The 26,034-nt window shown below is 37.2% G+C and overlaps 3 protein-coding genes across 3 annotated transcripts in view; 2 read left to right on the top strand and 1 right to left on the bottom strand.

Moving 5' to 3' along the window:
- The first annotated feature begins 1,684 nt into the window (after window positions 1-1,684).
- LOC131775908 (uncharacterized) lies at window positions 1,685-6,409 on the top strand. The gene is made up of 3 exons (XM_059092028.2): window positions 1,685-1,710; window positions 3,854-4,195; window positions 4,454-6,409. The coding sequence occupies exons 2-3, from the start codon at window positions 4,096-4,098 to the stop codon at window positions 5,695-5,697; spliced, it is 1,344 nt and encodes a 447-aa protein (XP_058948011.2). The 5' UTR covers window positions 1,685-1,710; window positions 3,854-4,095; the 3' UTR covers window positions 5,698-6,409.
- Window positions 6,410-7,736: 1,327 nt separating this feature from the next.
- LOC131775892 (adenosine 5'-monophosphoramidase HINT1-like) lies at window positions 7,737-10,985 on the bottom strand. Its single transcript, XM_059092012.2, has 5 exons — window positions 10,876-10,985; window positions 9,682-9,786; window positions 9,355-9,524; window positions 8,657-8,689; window positions 7,737-7,947 (listed from the first exon to the last, which is right to left on the bottom strand). Exons 1-3 carry the CDS (start codon window positions 10,951-10,953, stop codon window positions 9,360-9,362), a joined length of 348 nt encoding a protein of 115 aa, XP_058947995.1. The 5' UTR covers window positions 10,954-10,985; the 3' UTR covers window positions 7,737-7,947; window positions 8,657-8,689; window positions 9,355-9,359.
- Window positions 10,986-11,244: 259 nt separating this feature from the next.
- LOC131775893 (poly [ADP-ribose] polymerase tankyrase) overlaps window positions 11,245-26,034 on the top strand; it is a 31,439-nt gene continuing 16,649 nt past the window's right edge. The window contains exons 1-25 of the mRNA XM_059092013.2: window positions 11,245-12,154; window positions 13,022-13,190; window positions 13,535-13,859; window positions 14,331-14,436; window positions 14,567-14,745; window positions 14,869-14,953; window positions 15,212-15,358; window positions 15,955-16,071; window positions 16,896-16,973; window positions 17,123-17,286; window positions 17,649-17,892; window positions 18,267-18,423; window positions 18,786-18,994; window positions 19,113-19,340; window positions 19,441-19,485; window positions 19,875-20,027; window positions 20,790-20,939; window positions 21,726-21,893; window positions 22,552-22,701; window positions 23,608-23,712; window positions 23,975-24,007; window positions 24,182-24,247; window positions 24,785-25,007; window positions 25,368-25,400; window positions 25,700-25,878. Coding sequence (XP_058947996.2) covers window positions 11,570-12,154; window positions 13,022-13,190; window positions 13,535-13,859; window positions 14,331-14,436; window positions 14,567-14,745; window positions 14,869-14,953; window positions 15,212-15,358; window positions 15,955-16,071; window positions 16,896-16,973; window positions 17,123-17,286; window positions 17,649-17,892; window positions 18,267-18,423; window positions 18,786-18,994; window positions 19,113-19,340; window positions 19,441-19,485; window positions 19,875-20,027; window positions 20,790-20,939; window positions 21,726-21,893; window positions 22,552-22,701; window positions 23,608-23,712; window positions 23,975-24,007; window positions 24,182-24,247; window positions 24,785-25,007; window positions 25,368-25,400; window positions 25,700-25,878 — 4,098 coding nt within the window. The 5' untranslated portion in view covers window positions 11,245-11,569. The remainder of the gene's footprint in view (window positions 12,155-13,021; window positions 13,191-13,534; window positions 13,860-14,330; window positions 14,437-14,566; window positions 14,746-14,868; window positions 14,954-15,211; window positions 15,359-15,954; window positions 16,072-16,895; window positions 16,974-17,122; window positions 17,287-17,648; window positions 17,893-18,266; window positions 18,424-18,785; window positions 18,995-19,112; window positions 19,341-19,440; window positions 19,486-19,874; window positions 20,028-20,789; window positions 20,940-21,725; window positions 21,894-22,551; window positions 22,702-23,607; window positions 23,713-23,974; window positions 24,008-24,181; window positions 24,248-24,784; window positions 25,008-25,367; window positions 25,401-25,699; window positions 25,879-26,034) is intronic.

Raw genomic sequence — 26,034 nt, 5'->3', positions numbered from 1 at the left:
TTAGATGTATCGCAAGCTTATTTCCGGTCTTTTTTCCCTTTCTCTGCTTGTTTTATTGTTGTTGTTGTTGTTGTTTTTGTCGTTGTCGTTGTTGTGTTACGGCAGAAATGTACAATCAAGGAAGAAATCTTTCGAGAAAATTTTTTCTCAGGCCTAGGCAGACGATAGCTTCAGTGTTCAAAATATTAACTCTTGGCATGAAAAACAATCTTTCTCTTATTCCTTGTCAATCTCACTGGATCTTTTTGACAAAAATTTTTTTCGACGTAAAATAACACACACAAAGAAACGATGAATGAGGGAAACAGATGGGAGAGTAGGATATATGAACCTAAATTTAAACTCTATTGATTTTCTTTGTTGAATAAACAACTTTGTCCGTGATTGTTGGCATTTTTCTTTCTTCATATATATTTACCCCTAAGAAATAAAACGTTAGCGAGAGAGATTCATATTATCTATTTTTAAAGCAATTGAAAGTTCTACATCGAGATCTTTCCACGCTCTTTAAAAAAGACAATAACGTGTTCATGAGGATGATGTTTAAAGACAAACTCAAGTCGATATATTGAAGCGCTTTTATACGATACTTTTGGTTAGCTATGGACCGAGACCTCTGAGAAATGCGCATGGGCTATATCCTTTGAAGCAAGTGGCTAATTATTCACCTAAAACAGAAGGAAACTGATCAATATATCTGTATTAAACGTACAACCATTAACATTTTAACCCCTAAGAGTTACTAACATCTAATATCTCCCTACAATATCACCTCTGAATCACACATTAAGGTCATGAGAATAAAGGAAATGATCACCAACTAAAGAAGCTCTTGATTGTTGAACAAATTCTCCTTGTCAGAACCTTCGGAAATGTCTAGGGAGTAGTATGGAGAATATACATACTGATGTTGGGGAGTAAATAATTAACACTGAAATATACATTTAACACTTAAACTCCCATGAGTGACCAAGACAGAATTTCTCCTTACAGTATCATCACGATATTAAACAGACAAGTGATGAGAATGAAGAAAATATCAATTGAGGGAATGTTAGTTGATTCAATACCAAAATCTCTGAAGTAACTTCATAAGATTGGTATAGCAGAGAGTAAGGAGAATTACTAATGAGATCTTGGGAGTGAAAGGGTTGAGGTGTTTATTGGGAACTTCAGAATCACTTTGATGTCAGATCTTACTGTATCATCTATCTTTATATTGAGTTCTAAGGTCAGGTGATGCGATATTCTCGTTTGCGGCTTGGGGAAATATTTTTCTGTGTTATATTGAGTAAAAAATACATAATCAATGTTAACTGCTGTGAAACTTCTGAGTATTTGGTGTTAAATCAAACAATCTCTCCTATTTGACATTTTGGGAAGGTGAAAGGACGATAATCTGAGGTACAACGAAAGTGACATTTTCAGGACCAAGGTTTATCTTGCTATTAGCCAGGAAGGACGAAGGGCGTTCATATTGGCACGTTTTGAGGGCGTGCATTCCAAAAGTGCAATCTTAAAGTTTTTGCGTCACTGGAGTTAGACATATTTTCTCCTCAATGTTTCATCGTACACGTTTACGATATTTACGTAAATCTTATCTAGTTTTAGGCATAATTTAATGATATCATTCGTGTTGTGTGATCTTGCCGGCGGAAGATGCAAATAATCAGAGTAAAGAAGGCAATTCGACGCTGTTGAGGACTTCTGGTTAGTCGTCAGAATGATGAATGCGTTCAATTCTTTTCAAATGGACTACTTCGTGCTAAGCCAACTCTGAACAGATGAAGGCTCCTTTTTTGCTTTCTAATTTCATGCAGGGGCTATTCAGCCGATTGATGTTGTTTTAAATTACATATGATATAGGCTTGTAGAGCAGGCCCGACTCTCCCGTTATCATATCTGACTTTTTAAAATGCCCGTGGCATTTACTTTTTTCCGCAATTATTTCCTCTGGATAGAGACACAGTTTCGCTGAATCACACGAGAACTAAGAATGCAGGCGCTCTATTTTTTTTCTGTGTTTTGGAATACGCAATGTATGAATGGAGCACTCAGATCTCATTTTATATTGCTACTGAATTGTGATAAAGAGGAGGTCATTTTATATCAAACTTAATTAAGACGCTTTATTTGGAATTGTACCGACCAGGAAACAAAACATTTTCTGGGTTGCAACGGCTTAATTTCCACAAGTCAGAGTAACTCTTTTTGACAATTAGATTATGAGCTCGGGATTTCTATTGCGTGACGGTTGATAAGGGCGAAGCCCGAATTAAATATCACCAGAGAAAACGAGAGAAAAGTATTTAATCATTTTGGTTTAAATTTTCTGCATGGTCATTCAAATCTTAAAACAAGATAGGCTCAGGATTTTGATTTATTTTATTTACAAATCCACTCTGTTACGTTGCTAACTCAGCTCGCCACCTATCAATGAATATCGCAGGATTAATATTGAGTAGCGTAGCCACTAAGGTTGTAGCAATTCTGATAAAACACTAGTAGAGCTATACATGGACTTTTGGCTTAAACGAAATGGTCATTTGATCAGCGTTTCGTTTATTCACAATGAATATTTAAGGTAGAGAACAAGGGTCTTTACGATATCAAAAAAATACATTTTAACACCGACATTTTGAGGATGAGTTGCTAATATATTTCTTATACGGAATATTTTCTTCACATCGATAAATAAAATATCGATGAGTAGTTGTATGAATTGAACTTACTATCGGTGGTCAATATTATGTTCGAAACTGTAATCAAATTTCACAGGTTTCGCAATCTCGCGTTTTGATCAGATTCTCTCGGTCGTGAAGTCTTAAATGAAAAATTTTTCCCATAACTAGGGAACCAGTTTATGACAAGGGAGATTTGAAAGGACGATAATTGTCAGGGTAAATTCACGTCATATTTTTTATTCACAGGTTACATTCCTTATGAATGTACCAAGCAAACCATTTGTAAAGTAAACGCTTCGGATCAACTTCAAGATTTTTTTCCTTTTTTTAATGGAGAGATTTTTGAAGGTAACGACAGTTAGCCATCAAAATGATAAAATGCACCTTTACTGAAAGTTAAATTAGTTCAAGTTTCTTTACTTTTATTTTTAATCTCGATGGCATCGTATTTTTCGCTTACTTTTGACGTCACATCCCCAATATTGATCAAAGAGGTTTTTTTGGAACTCTCACCAAGTTCATTCAATTTTCTATTTTAACATGCCCCTAGTCATCATATATTGCACTTTCAGTTCCGCAGATATATTTTTTACGAGGCCGAGAAAAAAAGTATTTTGCATATCAAAAAAGAGCTTTTCTTGTGCAGCAAACTGACACAACTGCATATCTTATTGCGGAGGGCTGCTAGTTTATCATGGTTGATAAATACGGTACATAACACTTAAATATAACGAGAAAGAAAAGAACTTTCTGTCTTGTCTTGCACGATAAGTGAAATATCAAAATATTGTTTTTAGCTCCAATAGCTATGACAATTGGCCGGGGATTTGGTGAGCATTATAGTGTTTTGATTCCGTTCATCAAAATGTTTTTTTTAAAGTTTTTAAAACTGGCAAACTCTTCAGATGAGCAACCAAGTTCGATGGGCCAGACAAAGTGTCAAATGCTTCTTAATCCCAGTCTTGTATTACCGAAGAATATGAAAAATTAATCAAAATGCCCTGAATTGCGAGTATCAGCGGTGATTGACAATGTTCACATATTGTCTAAGAACCAAAAATCAATATACAACACAGCTTGATGCAATAGTACAGAAAAAGAAATCACGAGAGTCTCCGTATGAAATCCCTTCAATTTCAAAATTGAATGTTTTTCTCTTTTCTCCTTAGTGGATAAATCGTGCCCGTGTTGAAAAACGCGCATACAAAAGCCTTCAATACTATACAGTCTAAACTAGGCGTATACACACTGTGACTGTACGAAGTCCGCTCACTCCTCAGGACACCCTTTCGAATAGCCGATGTGATATGCTAGACCAATTCCGCGGTACCTAAAAAATGCGCAGCGACTTCAAGCCTCGTGGAGTATCAGCAAACGGAAGCCGTCCCTCGTACTGTCACCCAAAGTAAAGATGAAACCAGGCACAGTCACCTTTCCACTATCCTTTGATGTAATCAACACCAACTACACTGGACATGTATGTTCAACGTCTATGCTACTGCACGGACAATGTAAGTGCTATTTCAATTAAAACAGCTCTGAGAAAGGACAAAGCGGAGGATCAATAGTCACTATTGAAAACTATTGAAAATCCCAGGAGCAGACGCGACAAGTCTCTTAAAAGAATGGATAGAAAAAAGGTCATATGAATAATTATTCAGATTAAGAAAATTACGTGAGGGCCACTGAAGACTTTCAAGTGCATCAATATTTGTCTACAATCTTAATGCTATCTTATATACTCACGATTTCCTTCATTATTTATCAAGTATTTGACAGACCTGTTTCTCCAAACGCCTTCGAGACCTTCAGCCAAGCAATACAACTTGTAGCGATGTCTTCGTCGATGAACGCGATCACCATTGGAAGTCTGATAAAGAAAGACCTGACAGAGGCCTATTTTCTTCCACAGAAGCCGTCCTCTTATATAGAAGAATACAAATTCTTCAACTCGACCAAATACCGAATTTTCGATTATCCAACGTCTTCAGCAACATTTCGCCGGCTTGTATCACCATGTTACCACCTTGCTGCTGCTGGCGATGAAATTCCGGTCTTGATGGAGCGCGGACCAGAATTATTCTTAAAGCAGCACTGGAAGCTATGGCTCCCTGCTTATCCTACTGTGATTGTAAAATCCCCGGAAGAAGGATTACATGATGACGTTCCTATCGTGACAAGAGCGGCGCTGGAAGCCATCCCTGAAGACAAGCACTTTATACATCCAGATATTCTGTACGAACTTCAACTGAAGAGTTCTCTACTGGATGTCAAGGCACCCACTCCGAGACACATGGATGAAAACCATCTAACCTTTCCTTGCTTGCTGAAAATTGACATGAGCAGCGGTGGACGGGGAAATAGGCTTGTAAAGAACCAAATTGAACTGGCTGCTACTTTAAGGAACATTAGAGAAGACTGTGGTTGGCACGGAGACGTATTGTACCAAGAGGTCATCCCACGGATCAAAGAAGTGCCCAGCTTTCAGTTTTACCTGCACAAATCAGGTGAATTATACTGGTTGGGGACCACAATAGGTGGATTCGAAGGCTTTGGCTGGACAGGAGCCGTAGTGGACTGGGACAAACACGAAGAATATGAGAAGCTAGTCTACGAAGAGTTTACCGTTCCGATTAAGAACTACCTACAAAAGCATGGCTACTTTGGCCTGGTCACGTTTGAAGTTATCATCACTGATCAGGGAAAGTACTTGGTCGATTTAAACCCAAGAATCGGTAGCGACACGACTCATTTACTGCTAGCTAAGTACATGGCCTTAGATTTCGATCTAAAGCACTCGGCAATTTTTTCGTACAACAAGCACGAGCTGTCACCCAAAGAGGTCATTGCGAGAGCAAACGCGATCAACAATAAAGGGAAGGGCCTCGTCGTAGTTTTGAGTGCAGCTAACGACGAAAAAGGATGCGAGTCACACTTCTCAATTTTTGCAAACACGCCAGACGAAGTTCGCAATCTTTACTACCAATTCAACAACAACGAAGCAATGGTATGAGGTCTTTAATCCGCTCCGTAAATTCTCTCTTACAGTAAAAACGATTGATAAAAGAACTTGAATAGGAAGGAGAAGGAAATAAAGAGACAACATATGCTTTGAAAAACCAACTCCATTCACTTGTAATTTGTTATATCGTTCAGAAATGGGCCACGATGCAAATTACTGTGTTTACTGAGATTGGTTTTGTTTGGAAACAATTCACTTTATGCGTCAGGAATATAGATTGAACAATCACTTCCTCTGACAAGGATTCTTGTTCTCTCTGCTACTTATTAACAATCGTGTCGCATATCTCTAAATCCATAAGCCACATAGTCAGATCTTTCGTAGCAAAAATGTCCCTTTAACCCAAATTCGTTGTTCGTTCACGACTTTGAAGACTAGTAAGAATTATAACCTTATTGAAAAAGTGAGGTGAAGAATTTACGATATTGGAAAATATTGATAAATATACAACTTTTAACGTCTTTGTTGAGAGTGGTACTTCGTTAATAAGATAATTGTTCACTAGGATGCATGACAATATTCACAGATTTTTTTGCTGCCAGTAAAGAATGCAAGCAATTGTTCCCTTGACATGCGACAAAAATGAAAATTTACAACTTGGAAATTGGTCAATATCCAACTCAAACTACTTTTTGAGGCTTAGACTTCTGGAGTAATATCTGTCATGCAAAGGATCAAAATCCTTTTTGCTTTTCATCTTTATCACGAGGCAACTTTCTCTGCCGTCTTTTTTTAATGTCGCTTGAGATATGATAATAAACAAAGTAGGACGGATGAGTCTTTTTTTTGTCAAAAAATATTTTTTCATCATACTGGAAACTTGCAAAACGTTATTTTATTTGTAGGAGTAAAAACGTTGTTCGCTGGTAAGATTTTTATTGTTTTCACAACACACGAAAACCAAATGTTGGACCACCTTGGCAAACTCACGAAATATCGTCATTTTCCTCCTATTTTCGTTTCATGTAAATTTTAGAAAGTAGCCACTTAGCTTCCTTTATATATGACCTTAGATTTCTGCTTGAAGCATTCAGCCATTTTTTTCCTCGCCACAAACACGAAATGTTACCTAAAGAGTTAATTTTGAAACTGAAACGTGGTCAACGATAATTGAAAGAGCCTCGTCGTGGTTTTGTGACCTGCCGATGGCGTGAAAGGTGCGAGTAGCATATCTGTAATTTTGCCAACGAGCCGGGAGAAGTGTGTAATCTTAATTATCAACCTATCAATAATGAATCACTGATATGAAGCAAATTATCATATGCCTTTGAGTCATTCGCTAGATCCGTGAGGGCAGCGGAATTCGAGTCTAGTTAAAGCCTGGTTAAATACACTCCGTAAAGTTTTCTTACAGCAAAACGACTGAAAAAAAAAAAAAAAAAAAATGAAAAGGCCAAACTAAAAGAAAAAAAATAATCATATGCCTTCGAGTCATTCGTTAATTCCGAGAGCGCGGCGGAATTCGAGCCTAGTTAATGATGGCTCTAGCCACGCGTGTAAGAAGACACTGGGTAAAATTTAGCAAATTGCGCGGAGGGCCACGAAATTCCAACCTAATGCAGATCCTACCGAGTATTTGGCCGTGGCAGGCCTGGGTTGGCCGTGGAAGGTCTGGGCATGAGACTTATCTCAACCGCTACTTACACCCTAAACCTCTCCTCATCGTGCTTTGAAAATCTTACTTGTGCACAAACTCTCTCGCGCTACCTTTAAGAGCGACAAGTTCTGTGAGATTCATAGGACCAGTGGTCCCGGAAATAGAGGTTCACTCTTAACGTAACTTTAGGTGACATTCTCGAATTTTATTGGCTATTTGGTGAATTATGATGATGATGTAGGCTTAAAATCACTTCTTTATCCTCTTAGTCTTGTTTCTGGCCTCAGAAATCAGTCTTGTAGGTTACTACTTCCTGGGCTACCTGTCTGGAGTAGTAACTTTCCTTTAAAACACACGTGTACCTTTTTTGAAAGTAGTACAACCCTCCAAATAAAATATTTAACAAAATAAACTAGACGGTATCCGACGGTAATGACATTTAATGTTATTTTATTTCCTTGTCTTTTCAATTTAGGGAAAATACAAGTGAAAAAATTTACGAGCCAGTCTTCCACAAAAAAATCTTGTAACTTTCAAAAAGCCTCTCAGCTCATGTTCTAAAATTTTTAGTTCATTGTGCCATGAATTTTCTACCATCCGTTCTTGCTACGTCAGGAGTCGTTGGTTGCTAGTGCTACCTAAGACTGAAGAGGAACAGAAGAAAATTAGATAAATGCCCAGTTTTCCCTAGAAAACGGTAAGCATTCTAATGATCTAGGATTCTAGCACTGATTTATTAACACCCACCAATAATAAAATGGGAGACATGATGAGGTAGTTAATGGCTAGATGCTGGACTAAGAGGTCTGGATATGACTTTTCCCTCACAGTGCTCCCCCTTCACCAAACTGCCACAATTGGAATGGGTAATGTTGATTGCAATATGTCTTATTTAGGTTTGCTCTACCCGCATGATACTGGGTTAGATATGCATAAACTATGGTCTACAGCATGTGCTCGCCAGTGAGTAATGTTTTAGGTTTTGTAGATCATGTGTTCTCTCAGGCTTACAAATCTCATACTAAGTAGTATTTTGTTTCATTTCATTTCGTTAAGTCTCTTTTAATCAGATTGTATTGTTTTCCTTTTAGTCAAACCAGATTGTATGAGTCAGATTAAACATGTTTTACAGATATTGAGTGGAATATTTACCTACAGGTAAATTGTCAGAAAGGCACCTGATAAAAATGCCGAGAGCCACCTGTAATGAACTGGCATCCACTCCATGTGGAGTAGACTTACACCCATTTATTTCTTGCAACCAAAATAGGGGAATTTCAGATGCCATTTTAGGCCACCTGGCTGCATTGCTTTAAGTTTTCACCTAACAATAAAAATAAATGATTGACTGACCTTGGGCTCATAGTCTGGGGGAAACAACCTGATCTGCAATTATAAAATCAGTTTAGATCAGGAGGTCAGTCAGAATAAGATGTAAAAATGCCAAGTAAAAAAGAAGTCTCTCCTTTGCCAAATATACATTAACTACTATTAATAGTATATGTAGCTAAAGCATATTACACTCAGTGAGTACATGACAAAGCTTGGGTACTAGAAACTGGGTAGCAACAAGCTGTTAATACTTCCAAGATATTAAGTCTACTTCATGCTACTTTTGGAATAACATTTTTTTAGTTTCATCTTCACCACTGGCTTTCCCTAGAGTTCAATAACATTGTTGACCAGAAGTACTTGCAACCATATCATCACACAAGATTTGAAGGAGAAAAAGAAAGAGTTATAAATAATCCTGTGTTGCCCTGTGATAAAGAGGGTTGGGGTGGAGGGGAGGGCACTGAGATAAGTTACTGAGAATAAAATTTCCAACAGTATTTAAGTATTGAACAGTAAAAGACCAAATTACCCACTACTGTATCAACAAAACGGTGGGTATTGATGGAATGGTATCCCATTCTTGAGGGAGGGGAGGGGAGGGGAGAGGGGCTGAGTATGACTAAGGAAAGAAGAAACTAATGAAAGCAACAGAATCACTAGCATGGGTCACTTTGCCTGCAGATTCAATGATTTAAAACAGGTGTAGAATTAATAACCTTGACTAGCCTGGGGGCCATTTCATCTGGCGTCCACCCAAAACATGGATGTGAAGATGATACACTTCTTGACCTCCCTCCTTTCCATCATTGATTACAACACGAAAACCTTTGGCCAAATTCTGTTCAGCTGCAACCTTTTTGGCAACCACCAAGAGGTGACCAAGCAACTACAAGAAAAGCAGAACAGTAAAATTTAAATAACGAAAATGTTACAGATTTCCTTATGGCCAATAATTCTCCACTGGGACCAAAACTGTTCAGCTTGGAGGACTGTATTGTAAGATGGATGGTTTAGCAGAGAAGCCAGATTGTTCCATGTCTTACCTGTTCATCAGAGTCTTCTGCTTGTGACAGTTGAGGTATTGGCTTCTTTGGAATTACAAGGAAGTGAACAGGTGCCTGAGGGTTGATGTCCTTGATAGCAACACACTAACAACAACAAACAAGCAAACAAGAAATTAAAAATGGAAAGAATAACATCAAGACATGAGGAAACTGCAGAGAAGCTAAATCATATCATTTTTGAGTCTCCTTAGCTTTCAGTTACATAATCCCTTAACCCTTTAACTCTCAGAAGTGATTAACGAGTAACTTCTCCTCATAACATCTATACATTATCCAGCAAAAAGGTAATGAGAATACTCAGACTTATCAGGTAGAAGTTGTCATCTTGATCTAACACCAAATTCTTGTAACTAATCTACAAGTAAATGTGTAGCAGCTACAGGGGAGAATCAGCAATCAGATCTTGGGAGTTAAAGGGCTAGGTCTTTACTTTCCAAGATGTGATTATTAATTCTCCCTTTTAGCTGTGTACATTTTCTTATCAATTAGTTTCAAGAATTTGGTGTAAGATCAAGATAACTTCTATCTAATAAGTTTTAGGATTCTTATTACCCATTTGCTGGATGATGTATGAATATCATAGGGAGAAGTTATATGTTAATCATTTCTTTGAGTTGAAGGGTTACAATGTCATTTGCTTGGGAATACAAAGGGTAAAGTACGTCGAACAGCTGATAAGAGGTAAGAAAAAATAACGCCCGAGAGGTATGAGATTGGCTCGTGGCAGGTGAAGATTAAAGCTTAAAAAAAACCGAAATTCTTCAGTTAAATGATATAGTTTGAACAAACCTTGATTAAGCTTCTTGCAGACTACCAGGAAAATTTTAGATTTGAGCGCGTAACCTCACTGCAAAAATTTACTTTCACTTTGATCAAATTTTCACGCATTGCGTATAGTTCAAGTGCAAATTTCTTTCAAAATGGATCGTTCCTCGAATCTATTACGAAGGTAGGTCCATACTTGGTTGTAATGTATCGGTCCAAAACAGTTTTATAAATAGAGTAATATTTATCGTATGTAAACTAATAATGAGTGAAAAGAAATTAGAATTTTGCAGAACGTGGGCGAGTCAAAGAATTCTCTTTAAGATTGTGGCCTCAAAGATTCATTTCTCCGCATGTTTTCAAGCTTAAGTTTACGCCTCAGATCTAAAATGCAACAATGGTTTTTACCTGATCATCCTCATGGAGAAATTCAGATGGAATCTCTCTCCGAATGATTTTGGCGAAGATGCTGTCTCCTTCCGCCATTATACTACAATGTCACACCCATGATTCCTTGCAAATGCAACTCATCCAAATCTTCTGGTAGGCGGGGTTGGTTGTCAACCCCAATGAAAGCTAACAATGCGAACTGAAAATTAAGAAAAGGAAAGAGATGATTGCTCTTTCAAGGAATTTAAATATCTATACTTGTGATATCTATTTAAATGCAGCTTTCAAGGAAAGAAAAATTTGATCGAAGTCACAAATACGTCGTGTGCAAATGACGTTACTTAATCGTGTCGTGACGTGACACTAACCAAATCAGCGGAAAGTGTCACGGCAACCACAAAGGCCAGAACCAACGCTTCTAGGCTGTTCTCGTGTTACTGGGCTCTAAAGGAAAGCGGAAATCGCTCTTTGCAAATACTGTCTTTAATTTGGTGGATCGGGCTTGCCCAGAACTCCAACCCACGCTTTTGTGTTTACTGTCCAAAAACAGCTGACTACAGATTTTTCCTCGTTCGCTGGATTTGTTGTAAAAAGAGAACAGTATTGAACAAGTGAATCAGTCCCGAAGCTTCACGATTTGCCCTGGTGTAAATTGTGTCTTTTGACGGTTATAGGTATTTTTTTATAGAAAAGAGAGAAAGCGGTGTTTAAAATGTCTCTACGAAATCGTCTTCTGAAAAGACAATCTTCTCTAGCCATCCTGGTTGAGCAAGAAAGGGAAACTTGTGAATCTACAAGTCGTCCGCCGTCTGAGATCGATCAGGGTACTGAAGACCTAGATGACGCACGTGAGATCGAAGAAATTCCTGCACCAGGAGCATCAAACATAGAAGACGACGGAATTTTACCAGAGGATAAAGGCGACCTAGACGACGAAGGAGGTGATACAGATGTTCCAGTTTCCAGTGAGGACGAAAATGAGCCACTTGCAGTTTCCCTTGCTTCACCTTTGAACAAGAAAACTTTTTCCGTGTATGTCCGCGAAGGACAAGCACGTGCGGCTGAAGAAGACCCTCCTATTCGCCTTTCCCGACGGTTAATGTCAATAAAGAGAAGAGGGAAAGCTCTGCCGATGATTGATCTTACAGAAGAATTTGAGTTTAATGCAGGTGACTTTCTAACCGTTCGAGGCGAGGATAATGATTTCTACGTCTGCCGTGTGCTAGAAGATGTTCCTGAGAGCGCATCGAGCTTCAGTGTGGCTTGGTTCAATAGAGTGGATGATAATGTGTACGAGGTGAGACTGGAGTAATATTTTCGTTATATCTTTCAAGAAGTTTGCGAATGTTTTGAATACAATTTTATCCTGAGACTGACATTATTGAGGTGACGCTAATTACTGGTTTCTAATCAAAATTTATGAATTTGCTTTGATTTGTATCACAAAGCAAGTTTACCTTTTGGTAAATGAAAGTGCGTATCGTTTTAAGAAATAGATGGATAGTGATTGTAAAATTCTTACAATTTCCCGCAAAAGCTGCAAAGCAGAAGCTTTACTAAAGTTTAATTCAACTTTGTATTTTGTGACCGTTTAGTATTGCGTGACTCTAACACACCCACTATTATCGTTTTTTGTTTTCGCAGCCTCGAATGGCTCTGAAGTTTGTTTGTCTTTTTTCTCGGTTTCGTCTATTTTTAGGCATTTACATTTGGCATTATTCAATATAACTTATGATGAAAGCTTTCATCAAACGAGTTTTGATTGTGATTGAAAATAATACAACACAGATTAAGAATACAGCTGCACTACTATTAATTGAACTACAAAGGCACATGTTGGTGAGGGTGGCAAATTTACCATGCTTCCGACATGTGGCTACTTCAACTGCAATTTCTTAAAATTGCCATTCACTTCCAAGGATTATTTCTTTACATATACTGTATAATATATTATCACATGCAGATTCAATTATCATTTGTTTCATTGTAATGCAGCAATATTTTTTAATAAAGAAACTTTCCACAGAGTTATCGATCAAAATTCAGATGACATGTCTCTGTAGAGTTGAAAAGGAATCGTCATGGGATTTTTCTCACGTTAGATTTTCATTAATCTGAGTATTTCCACAGTCATTGTGAATTTAATTGGGGAATCCATTTGCAGGTTTCTTTTGATGATGTATGTCACATGGATTCAGTTATCACTCGTGTGGCAATGTCAGAGTTTGAACCAGAAAGGTTTGCAATCTCCAGACAGCATATAAAACAAACCAGGAAACTCTTAAGAGAAGCTCTGGCTGCTGAACATGGAGATGAGGACATACCTGAAGAAGGTGCTATAAACAATGACAGTAATGAAAATACAATAAATGGTTTGAACCCTGGGGTAATAAGAGTTAGTTTAGTTTGATCATCCATGTGATTGTGGTCCTGAGAAGGACTGTTATAGGTGGTGATGACTGGCATTTTGAAAACCTCAGCAGAAGTCATCATCAGAGTCCATTGACTTCATCAGGGTCAATCGACTTTGTTGATGACTTCCGCTCAGTCAAAAGGGGGAGGGGGAAGGGGAGGGGGAGGGGGAGGGAAAGGGGGAGGGAAAGAGCTTCTTGTTACTTTATATGGCAGAAACTTGGATAATCTCAGGTTATGAATAGTTTATGTGATTATGATGTAGAATCTGCAAGTGATGAGGAGGAGGGAGTTGAAGAGGAGGAAGGTGAACCTGAAGAGGATGAACCTCCTGCAAAAAGAACTCGGCGTGGATCCAAGGCTGCCTCTACCCCTACCCCTCAGAAGAAAGGGAGGAGAGGACAGAAAAAGACCACACCCACACCCAAAAAGAGACCAGGTCAGAAAAGGAAATCAGTTCAGTCTAAAACAAAGAAGGAAAAGAAGAAGAAGGAAGTTGCAGAGAAAAAAGAAAAACCAAGGCGTGCTGGAGTGTTGATTCCTAATGAAGATATTGAACTGCTTGAGAAAGATCCCACATTTGAAACAAGGTTGGTTAAAAATAATTTTCTTAACTGTCTTTTGCATTTGCATGTAAATTCTCTCAAGGTACAGTGATATGAGATTCTTCCTTCTGATGATTAGAAGGATCAATGTTTAATATCCAAGCAAATGTGCACCTACCCAACCCCAACTCAGTGACAGTCTAATGATAGCAAGGTAGGGTTAAAGTTGGGCTAGGGGAGGGGTAGGTGACACTGATCTGATCATTATTTTGAATTCATTTATAATTAATAATTGGTCAATTTTAGTAACATGCACATGTATTGTTGTATGGTGTAAACCTAAGTACCGGTTATATGTCCAGTGGTTTTACTGTCTAAGTGGTAAGCATTAGGGGTATTTTGTATGATTAGTATGTTTTTTGCACAATACCCCCCATAGTATATTAAATGGTGATCTCATTACCTTCAGTCTCACTGTGATTGTTTCACAGTCTCATTGTGATTTAATTTTTATAGAGATGATGTTTCCTTGATGCCTGTCAAATGGGCAACAAGAGCGGTCTTGCTTAATGACATGAAGATGTTGAAAGAAGTCATTGATGACAGAGAAAATGTTTATTCAGTATGTACAGTTAAATTTTGATTTTGATAGTTAAATGAATGATAATTTCTTACACATATGTCATTTGTAATCAGTTCTGTTGCCATGATTCCAAAGGACTTATTTAAAATGTTTGTTTTGTTTCTGGCAGGTTCATTGGCCAAGAAGTCCCGAGATTCAGCTGGGTGCAATACATTATGCACTTCTAAACCAAAACCATGAGGCATTGAAACTCTTGCTGACAGATTTAAAAAGTCTAAGTACATCAGAGCCATATCTACCGCGCAAAAACGAACCTACAGTGAGTCTTGATCGCATGGATACAGGAACGTAAGTTGGAAACATGTCTTCAATATTTTTTGCAGAGTGACATATCCAAGGAATATTACTTATTGTAAGTAGTTTTTTATATTCTGCAAGTCATTTTTAATTAACTTAATCTTATGCACTCAGATACAACTTTTACACCTTTGGTCATGTAGTAAGAGATCTATATTCAAGCAGAGGATCCAGACAAGGCAATAATGCTTTTCTTGAAGTAAGTGCGATTTGTTTTTTATGCAAAATTTTGAGAGACATGCAAATACCATACCTGATCAATCAGGAGAGCTGTGTATTTACCTCAAAAAGTTTATATCTCCACTTTGGCCAGCACATTCTTGTCATGGACTGTTTATATATTAAAAAAAATGAGAAATGCATTCCTCTTGTAGATTTTGTTGACAAGTGCAAGTATTTTTCATTAGCTTCTAGTCTTCTTTTGATTGAATTGATATTTGAATTTAACTTTTTACAGGATGAGACTAAATTTGGTGGAAGGGGCCATGATCTGTCTGAACTTCTCCACTTCTGCTTCAAAAAGGGAGTTCCTCTGGAGACAGTGAAAGTGCTTATGAGTGAAGTGTGTGCATTGGAAAGATCAACACTTCATGAGGCAGAACAGGTATAATATTATGTTGATGTAATTATAAAGTTAAGAAATACCATATTATGATTGTGTTGTTCTTGTAATTTGCTGCTCTTTTGAAGAGGCCTTACTGGTAGTTAGCTGTGAGAGTTTTGATAGGAACAGTTTTATTGAATTAAGCTGGTCATTATTGAGAAATATGCAGGTAATAAATGATAATTGAATCTTACAAATATATATATATATAGATATGTATGTTTAACACATCAAAGTCAGGAATGAGTAACATATTGCATGGGAATTGTTGCAGAAGTTGCAGTTGAGGTCAATATTATTCGGTTAAAAGAAATTGATGTCCACATATGTGGTACATATACAGTTAAAATGTTACTTCTCAATTTTTTTGTCATGGAACCTTATCGCATGACTATTTACGGAGACTGTTGGAGACAAAGATGGATAGCAATAATTAACTTTTTCTGTCTTTTTCTGGAACACAAAAATTGGTTCTGCTGGAAAATAGTGTTATCTGGAAGTGGGAAGTTTTGGAGTAAAAGAATTATTATGGTGAAATTGATTGAAAAACAACTTTATAATGACACTACCTTTGTTATCTGACTTTCACAATCAAGGAAGGTATCAACTGTGTCTGGGTGGCCATCAGAAGTGGAAACAGAAAAGTGGCTGGCTATTTTGTTGATAAGGGTGTGGACAAATTTGGATTTGGTTTCAACTTTTTGCACAAGGAGGTAAAAAAGTAAATAAATGCAGTTTTTCTTTTATGAAACATGTGCTGTGAATGTATGTGTTTTTTTTTAACATTTATTTAAAACAAATAAAAACAAAATAGCTCAGAAATTTCAATCTTTAATGAATTTTAAGGAAAAAGCAAGCAATCAAACAAACAGACGAAAGCTTAATCACCACTGGATTTGACATTAACTTAAACAGAGAAATAATGATGTAAAAATGACTTCTGGTCGCGTCAAGCAGATTATATCATTTAGAACAATACACCAGTTATCACTTGAAATCTAATGGTTACCCTAAGTAGTATAAATCTATAAGCATTCTTTGAGAAGTGCTGCAATGTGATTGACTACACCCTACATACATTTCATTTGGTAATTCATGCAGAGTGGAATGGGTTGCCAATATTTATGTGATTTTAAACAAACTTACATGTAAATAAAATAAAAGTATGAGTATGCTAAGTTGTGAACAACTCTGTATAGTAAGCTCTTTATACACCTTAACATGAGTTTGCAAGTTCTCCATATTGTGTTCCATACATTGATTTTGCTATTGTACTTATTAAGAGAATTTGTGTAATAATCACTGAAGAAATTCTGACCTTGTGATCTTTTCCCCTATTCTAAAGACCTTAATATTTGATTCAGGGGTGAATTACTGACAGGAGAAATTAGATGCTTATAATCACTCAGAGGTTAAAGGATTAACACAGAGCTATAAACCCCTTTTTTAGCCAGATAAGGTTATCACAAGTAAACATTTCCTTAAGTTGTTATTTTACGCTGTTGAAATTAGGGCATCAAACATTGCTTTCTTTCAGGTTTTGTTGAATGATAATCAGGAGCTTTCCAAGTTTAGAAGTCAGTCTGTCAAGAAAAAGCCCATGGAAAATAAAGTTGTAAGTACCTTAACACAAGAAGACAATCAATGCCCAAATTGTTATCAACAATCAACATCACTATCTGATTTAGGTTTAATAATCATTTAACACGGTCGAAGTTTTATGATTAAAGAAGGTTCAAAGCTATAAATAATTCTACTTTGCAGATCTTGCCAATCCATGCTGCCTGCATTAATCCAAATGAAGATTACCTCAAAGCTTTGTTAAACTCAGTACCAGAGTACAGTGTTCCTGACAAAGATGGCTTCAAACCAGTGCATTATGCTGCAGCATGTGAAGGTCCAGGCCCCTTGAAGGTGTTACTAGCAAGGTATTATGGTCACTAATAACTGTTTTAATAGACTGCAGTGTGGGTGAGATATGGACAATAGGATCCAGGACATTGCTCATGGTGTCTCTCTCCAAAAATTATGATCAGCTGAACTGAATATTTTGCTCTAAATCAATTAGGGTTATATTGTGTGTCCTTCACCTTGTTTCTCCTTTTTGTCACACGGTAATTAATAAAGGTGTCAAGTGACTATGAAAAAATATGGGCTCAATCTCTCCACTGCATTTTGTAGCTTCTCAAATCTATCCCTAGTGTCTTGATTTTTTTAGGATGTTCATCACCTTCCATTGATGGAAGTTGTCAAACATCTTTCAGGTTAAATTTTTCTTGTAATTTTCCAGAGGAGCTGATCCAAATGACCCTGGACCTAAAGGTTTGACACCTCTAATGATTGCTTGTAAGCATGGACGAGAAGAGAATGTGAAAGAGCTGTTAGCAAGTGACAATCAGGCTGATGGTGATGGTGATGGTGATGATGATGATGAAGAAGAATCTGGAGCAGTTGTGGCACCTAGGGTTGCAATTGATATCAAGAACAAACACACTGTGGCTGCAATCCACTATGCTGCTAAGCATGGGCACTTGGTAAGTGCTGTTGACAATGGGGGTCAGACCTTAGAGTAGAGGGTAGGGTCAGTAAATTGTAATGTGCATAATTACACAGTTATATGATCACTGGGTTCCCTTTAACTTCCAAGATCTCGTTAATAATTATCCCTATAGTTTCTTTCATACAATTCTTATGATATTAGTTTGGAGATTTTGGTATTGGATCAACTAATAATTTCCTAACTGATACTTTTCTTTATTCTCATCACTTGTCTGCTAGATATTGTATTGATATTGAAAGGAGATATTCTATCTTGGTCATGCATAGGAGTTAAGGTCTAAGCAGAGTTCATTGGTCATGTTCTTATCAGTGAGTATGGTGACCAGGAAAAATTGTTTTCTTGACGCAGGACATAGTCAAGTTGGTTGTTACTGCAGGTGGCAATGTTGACCTTCAGACTGGTGCAGCAAGAGGAAACATGTCACCACTGATGCTGGCTGCTGCTAGAGGACATCTAGATACTGTAAAAGAACTTGTTAAACTCAAAGCTTCACCTGATAAAAGAGGTTAAGCAAAACATTAGATTATAGCTTTGAATTCAATTAATAAAGGGAAATTTTGGCATGATCCAGTGTTGGAGCAGCCTAACACTGTAAATGCATTTGTATGGGTAGGGAACACTGGTTTTCCTTTAACATTTTTTGAATACAATGTATTTACTCCCCTCTCCCTCTTCTTAGCATCTTTTTCAAAGAAACCATATTTAAACTGTTAAATTTGGAAAGCAATTCTTTTTTTGCTCCGTTGAATGTGAAATTTAATATGTACAATCTGGGCAAGAAATTTATTAACAACATTATTAAGGTGATGATTCATACTGCATTGTTTTTAATAAACTGATTATTATTATTATTATAAATCGAAACAGGAAAGTGGAAGAAGACACCCCTTATGTATGCTGTAAAGAATGGCCACTCCCCAGTTGCAGCATATCTCCTGAGGCTTGGTGTTGATCCATGTGCTGCAGACACATCTGGGAATACTCCAGTGCACTACGCAGCAGCTTATGGCTGGCTACATTGCTTAAAGATGCTGATACAAGCTGGAGGGGATCCTAATGCAGCCAACCAGTGGAAGGCATGTACTTTGTAGATTTCAGATTGAATACTTTGTATCTGCTTAGATCTTTTCCATTCTTACACCTAGATATAGAGTTCAGAAATATTTCCTCATATTTTGTGAATTCTTTTTCTAGGTCACTCCTTTGGCTATAGCACTCATGAAAGATCAAATCCCTTGTGCTGATTATCTCCTCAGTTTGGAAAATGTGGATGTAAATTTTCCCGATGACTGTGGCCGAACATTACTCTGTCAAAAGCTCAACTGTTCAACCCTCAATGAGACCTTGTTGCAGATGGTGACATTTCTTGTTGACAAGAAAGGAGCTGATGTCAACAAAGCTGATATTGAACAATGCTCACCTGTAGGTTCCTCCTGTGTTTCCATGCAACCCCATTGTGTGCCCTTTTGTAATTATGATGGGAACTGAATTTAAATAATCTCTTTAACTCTTATTTTTACAGCTTCATTATTTGGCTGCTAACTCCATTTTTCAAAGTGGAAATTGGGTGAGTATGATTCTTTGACACTCGGGAAAACAATACTATTCGTTGTCTCCTACATGCCTGAACTGTTTTTTTCAGGCCTTATTTTCACTACTAACTGCTTAAGTAGAGTTCATTACTGTGAAGATCGCTTTCATATTCATTTCTTAAACTGCAGTTCACATAATTATATAATTTTGATATATTCACAGTCTCTATTTGTTGTGCCATCAAGGGAATTGGTTTATTATTTCTGTGAGTTTTTTCTCTACAGCTCAAATTACAAGCAAGATGTGTTCATTAACATCACCACATTTAGAGGAAAAAAATTACTTACTATATATATATGTTAACCAAACTTTGACTCCCTCTCCCTAGATAAGATTTTCTCTATTTTTTTTTCTTCTCAAAAGGATGGGGACTTGGGATACACCAAACCACCACTACTGAAGATGAATCTTGCTGATGTTTCATGCAAGCTTGCTAAGCTCTTTGTGTCAGCTGGAGCAGGTCTGAATGCTCTCAACAAAGAGGGGCAAACACCACTTATGGTTGCTGTCTTGCAGGTTTATACAAGTTTTGTTTTGTGATATATTGCAGCAGAGCTTTCTCTTTCTGATAACTGCTGATCCACCCTTAGGCTTAAACCCTTTGTGTTTCATACTTTTCCATCGCAGTATGGAGTTAACATGACTGAGAGGCTGGAGAGCTGCCAATTTTCCAAACCCTTAAACCCTGCCACCTGCTAACGATTTGCTCCTCACTGCTCTGAGTTAAATTTCTTAGCTTTGCTCTTCTCTAAGCTGTGCTCTGATCTGTAATTAAACTACTGATAAGCCCTCTGCTAGCTAGGAATTTTTGCAACGCTGGGAGGGGGGGGGTATAGGCGATAAATGATCTATAATTATTAATTAAACAGGTGTATACTCACATCGATAATGCCTAATATATCTCTGCAAAAATCAACTTCTAAATACAGAGAACTGTGCCATTAGCGTGATTTAAGAAAACTGACTTAAAAAGTGATTGTGCGTAAAAGAAACTGGCTTTAAATACAAGTGGACTGCGAAATAACATGCAGCATGAGAAACGTGAAAAAAGAAGAAAAAGAAGAAAGATGCTAACAAACTTAACAAAAAACACCATCAAGGAGGTATGAAAAAAGAGAATAAAATAAATAAGGACGAATTACACAAAAAATAGCTAGCAAGTGCTTAGATCTTACAGCTATGAAGGAAAACATTGCTGACAAGAAATCTCAACAAAGAAGTAAGTTCTTGTATTCACCAGCTCTTGCATTGTATCTGGGTTTTTTTTCATTTCTTCAGAACAATTTCCCTCTGATTGAGACATTGTTAGACTTGGGAGCTGATGGTTCGGTGGGAAAAACTAACACGAATGGTTCTCAAGTGCTGCATTTGCAAGCAGAAAAGGCTGATGATATCGACCTATCAGAGCTGTACCCAGATGCCACAGTTGTAAGTATAGTTTGTACAATGATGCAAGTGAGGGATTTGCATTTTGGAGCTTACAACATTTGATTATTTTTTTGTGTAACCTGTTGACATGCGCAGTAATTTACTGCTCAATTTACGCGTTAATATCTGCAAAATGGTTGTTTATTGTCATTAAAATTTCCCTATTATTAACCTTACCTTAATTTAACATCTAGAAATAAGCTTAATATTGCATTGCATGCCGCAGTTATACTTTTAAATGTTTGCCATTTGTGCCAGAAAAGTGTAAACTATTTTAGTTTGGTTTGTGTCACTTACCCAAAACACTTTACTTTCACATTACCTCTCTTCACCCAGAAATATATATGTCAGGGAAGCCTGTCGAGTTCTTTTTTTGTCTTTTTATGGACCAAGACAAAGTCGAGGTCCGTAAATGCAAGAAAGAATGACTTGTTTTGTTTGAGAGACGGGAAAGAAAGTCAACTGTTTTTGAAGCAAGCAACCTCAGCGGGTAAGGTGGGCTCAAGTGGCCAATCGGAATGCAGGACTCGCTTCATACTACCCACGGGCACTGCCAGCAGTACAATAATCTTCTCCTCTTTATGCCATAGAAACCGCGAAAAGCTGTGGCTGGATGAGCCACTTGAGTACAGAATTTACCTTGCAGATGTCTGATAATGAAAAGTTTGAATAGAGAGGCTTTTTCTTAGTCTAATATTTAAATTATTCAAGGTGCATGGGATGGTCTAACTTATGATGGAAAGAGAAGTTTGTCTGGATCTCTTTCTACTCTGTTGTCTTCCTCAGACTTTATCTGGTAACAAATGGGAGCAGCGGGAACAGCTACAGAAGCATTGGAAATCGTTGGTCATGAGAGCAAGCAATGAAATGATTGAGAAATTAATTGCTGGAGGTGCAGAAGTAAATTGCATCAGATCAGATGGACTCACGCCCCTTATGGTTGCTCTTTCAGAGGTACGTATTTCATATCTTGTACAAAACAACATTTCCTTTTTTGGTTTGCTCTGTTGAGCTTTTAATTTGGAGGTCACGAGAATATTTCTAAGATTTAAAATGCTTCATTTCTGTAATCTTATCTTTCACTTGAAATGAAGGTAGTCAACCACATTTGGAGTATAGAAAGCCAATCGTGGTCTTTTTAGGTTATTGCAATATTTTGTTCTTTTTTTTTCTGTCAACTACGGGGTTTGTTTTGTGATAGAATTTAATTGTGTTTGTTCAGAGGAAATAAGCTGGAGGGGATCCTGAAGGTAGTCAACCACATCTGGAGTATAGAAAGCCAGTTGTGGTTTTTTTAGGTTATTGCAAGATTTTGTTCTTTTTTTTCTGTCAACCACGGGGTTTGTTTTGTGATAGAATTTAATTGTGTTTGTTCAGAGGAAATAAATACCCTTTTTTCATCAGCATTGGTTTCAGTCTCCTTCCCCTTCTCTCTGTCCTCATCTTTTGGGTACTTCGTGTTTGGATTTTACTTTCGTACTCTACTTTTCCTTCTCTTAGAATTTCCAATGACCCTTTTTGGCAGGGGCATAGAATGCATTTAGGTGTAGCCCTTGAAAAACCTTTAACAAGATATGTAAATTCCTGAGCTAGTAGTTTACCACTCTTCCAGTCATATATGGATCAGTTTTCAATGCTTCTGGATCATGAGGCAGATCCCAGCATAGGACTGGAGACGACTGGGAGAAACGTCATGCATATGTTAGCCTCCGAATGCAGTGAGCACGACATGAGGACTTACATGAAGACAATCCTGAGGAAGGTATTGAAAGCATAGAGTTAATTTGTTTCATATACTTTCAATAACTAACTGCCGTATATACTCCGGATAATCAAAAACATGATACCAAAGAGCCAAAAATAAAACAGAATGGCCTAAAAAAGAAGACGTAGCACAATTATTTAAGAATTAAATAGACCTAAAATACTGTTGAAGCGTGCGCGTCGCCTGATCCTGCTTTAGTTGAATTGCATCAAAATTGTTTTGTCCTAAAACATTTAACAGCTTCAAAAAGCAGAACAGATTTAATTCAACGAGATTTTCATCACATGTGCTTCGGTCTCGAATGTGATTTATTAATATTCCTGAAAAAAATATGGGACCAGAGAAGCAATTCCGGATAATCGAAAAGTCCGGATGATCGAGGTTTGACGTTATATGGATCTTGGCTAGCTACCGAGAGCCCAAATTTCAAATAAGTAAAATCAGCCTAACTAACACAAAAATAGATTGAGAACGCTCAGAATGTTTAAATTAAGGACTCTAGAAAGTTTTGGTATTTTAGGAAAAAGGAAAATTAACTACGCAGAGGGTTTTCACTGGTACTCAAATCAAGAGCGGATGCCGCTGAAAGGACTCAGTTTATTCCACACGCGAAAATAAGCCACTTATCTTAACACGAGCCCCACTTAAAAGAGCTAAACTTTGATGATAAGTGAAGGCCAGGAAATGTTTCTCTTTGGACCTCCGCTCCAAAACCTGTTTGAATCTATATCTACATGATTCCTCTACAATATGCTAACCATGCTTGTTACGGCACTCTTCTTTGTTACTAAGGTGCAATGCTCTACTAATTTCATATTAAGTGCCTTTTTATATTTTAAAAAAAAATTATTTCCTTTACTGCGTCGTGGATTATTTTGACTTAACCATCAAATTCGTACTTAGACCCGTCCAGAAAACCTTAATCAGATGGCCAATGCGGTTGATAACAATGGCTTCACACCTCTCCTGCAAGCTTGTGAGACAGTAGCTTCATCTCCACCCAGTAAGGTAACGGACCAATTCCTTTCAGGGATCTGCTGTTCATTCAGACCTTTTTTTATTGATTTCTCATCATCAAACGAAAGAAAAGATAACAATAGAATTGTATATTAGGTATTTAATGAAATTTTGTTTTTCATAATGCGTAACACGTGGAATGTTGTTACGATTATCTTTTGGAGGGACAAATAAGTCAGGTCACCTTTATGCTCTTAGCAAATCTTGCACTTTTTTATTTACTGTAGAGTTTTTTATTTTTTCCTTCCCTTAGGAAAGAATTGAATTTGTCAAGGAATTTCTCAAGGTAACAGTTGGTGGTTTGCCTAAATTTGTTTTTTCTTCGCTCGTTTGGTTCTCGTTTTGTTTGTTCGTTTTTCCTTACATTCAAAGTACCACTGTTGACTACCACTGCAGCTATGCGTTAACAATGTATGTTACAGTGCACATATCTGACTGTTTTGTTCATCTTGATAAACAGACTCTGATTGACAAGTTTGGCTGTAACGTTAAAGCAAGAGTGGGAAAGATAAACAAAGCCTCAGATGTAAGTGAACATGAACATTAAGTTTTTTTTTTTCGTTTACTTATTACAATTACAATACTTTATTCAAGAGAAGGAAAATAATAAAAAAAATAAAAATTGTAAAAGTATCTCTCGAAAGGGGATATTCTAGAGGTTAACCCTATATAAAAGATTCCCCGAATAAAAAGATCAAAACATTATATACAGATAATTAAAAACTGTTTAGCATCATCTTAACGTGTGTGAGACTTGGGATACGACAAAGGATTGCAAACCCTTTAAAAGCCAGTTTGAGAGAATTGCCTGAAAAATTTACTACAGTCTGTGTTTGGTCCAGTAGTCTTGTGCCATCTTCCCACACGAACAAGTGCCGGGCGATGACGGGTCCCCTCCCATTTTTTCTGTACTTGCGATTGGTCACATGTATATTTAAGTCGCGTTCTCATCGGATCCTTGTGTTATTTTCTGTTGTTATGATTAAAAGCTGTTGTCACTCCGGTTCTTTTCCCACAACACTCATTTGAAACGCCTTCTGTCACTATTCGCTGTTTTTTGTAGGCACACTTGAGGGATCCTGAAACATTTGGTTTGAAAAAAGACCAAGGTAAACAAGTGGAGTCGGAAAGAAAGCCTAGCTCGTGGAGCGATGATGACAGTAACACTGTTATGGACGATGACGATGATAACAGTGTTGATTTCAGTGATGATATGGATGTCGATGAAAGTGACATTGATGGAAATCATTTTCCTTCGGATGGTGAAAAAGACGTTAATCCTAACGGTATATTACATAACGATTTGGCCATTCCATATTTGTTTCAATATGTCTATCAACAGATTTTCATGATTTATCAAAGAAATAAATGTTTTGAACACAGATGAACACTTTTTGTTTCTTTCAAAGCTGTCAGAGGTGAAAGAGATCACATCTCCTACATACGTGTTTAATTTTTGCAGCGTTTAGGAGACCCATTAACGAATATGTTTAAAATGTTTTATGCGAGATATTTCATTTTGCATATGTCTCATATGCCCAAAATTTAACCGCCTAATATTACCAACCAATCCTCTATTTTCTACAATCTGTTTTTTTCTTTATTTTGATTTCATTGATTCATAGTTTTATTTTTCTGTTCTACAGAAAAAGACTCTGCAGAAGATTATGGTGTAACAGGTTGGTAATCACCCAATGAACATTTATTTTATTAAACTACCTCAATCTCAAATCACTTCAACGAGAATCAACGTTGATTTATATTTTAGGCTTTTTTGTGCGATATGCAAAGTTACTTTCATCTTAAGTGAAATTACAAAATATCAGTTATTTAATAAGGAAAAAGTGTAGGATGGGAAGGGTAAACTAAAATGAAAACAGGATGAACGGAGAACAAGATTTGAAAGGTTGTGGTGTTTTTAGCTTGTTGAAGTAAATAGTCACAGAGAAACGAGCTAAGCTAATCTCTCTGTTTTCAGGACTCTTCTCCTGCCTTCACTTTCTCGTTTATGAGAGCTGGAATTTCTATTCATTTTTGGAGTTAATTCTTGGATATGTGAAAGGAGACCAGTCGCTTATCAACTCCTTTGACTGTCATGGGCGTACGCCTCTTCATTTAGCAGTGAAGTGGGGAAATACAGGAGCTGCTAAACTAATGGTATACTTTTGAATGTAACACATGAATTATCCGCCTCTTTCTCCCCCTCTCGTCCGTCTAGCGTCCCTCTGGTAACTGGTTCACAAATTAAATATCTGCTGTGCTCTGTAAATTACGACGAGCTCCAGTACCCACGACATCAAAGATACATTTTGA

Source organism: Pocillopora verrucosa, chromosome 4 (genome assembly GCF_036669915.1).
Source record: "Pocillopora verrucosa isolate sample1 chromosome 4, ASM3666991v2, whole genome shotgun sequence".
Taxonomy (NCBI): Eukaryota; Metazoa; Cnidaria; class Anthozoa; order Scleractinia; family Pocilloporidae; genus Pocillopora; species Pocillopora verrucosa.
Note: the sequence above shows the minus strand (reverse complement) of the source record. Positions and strands in the feature narration are given on the sequence as shown.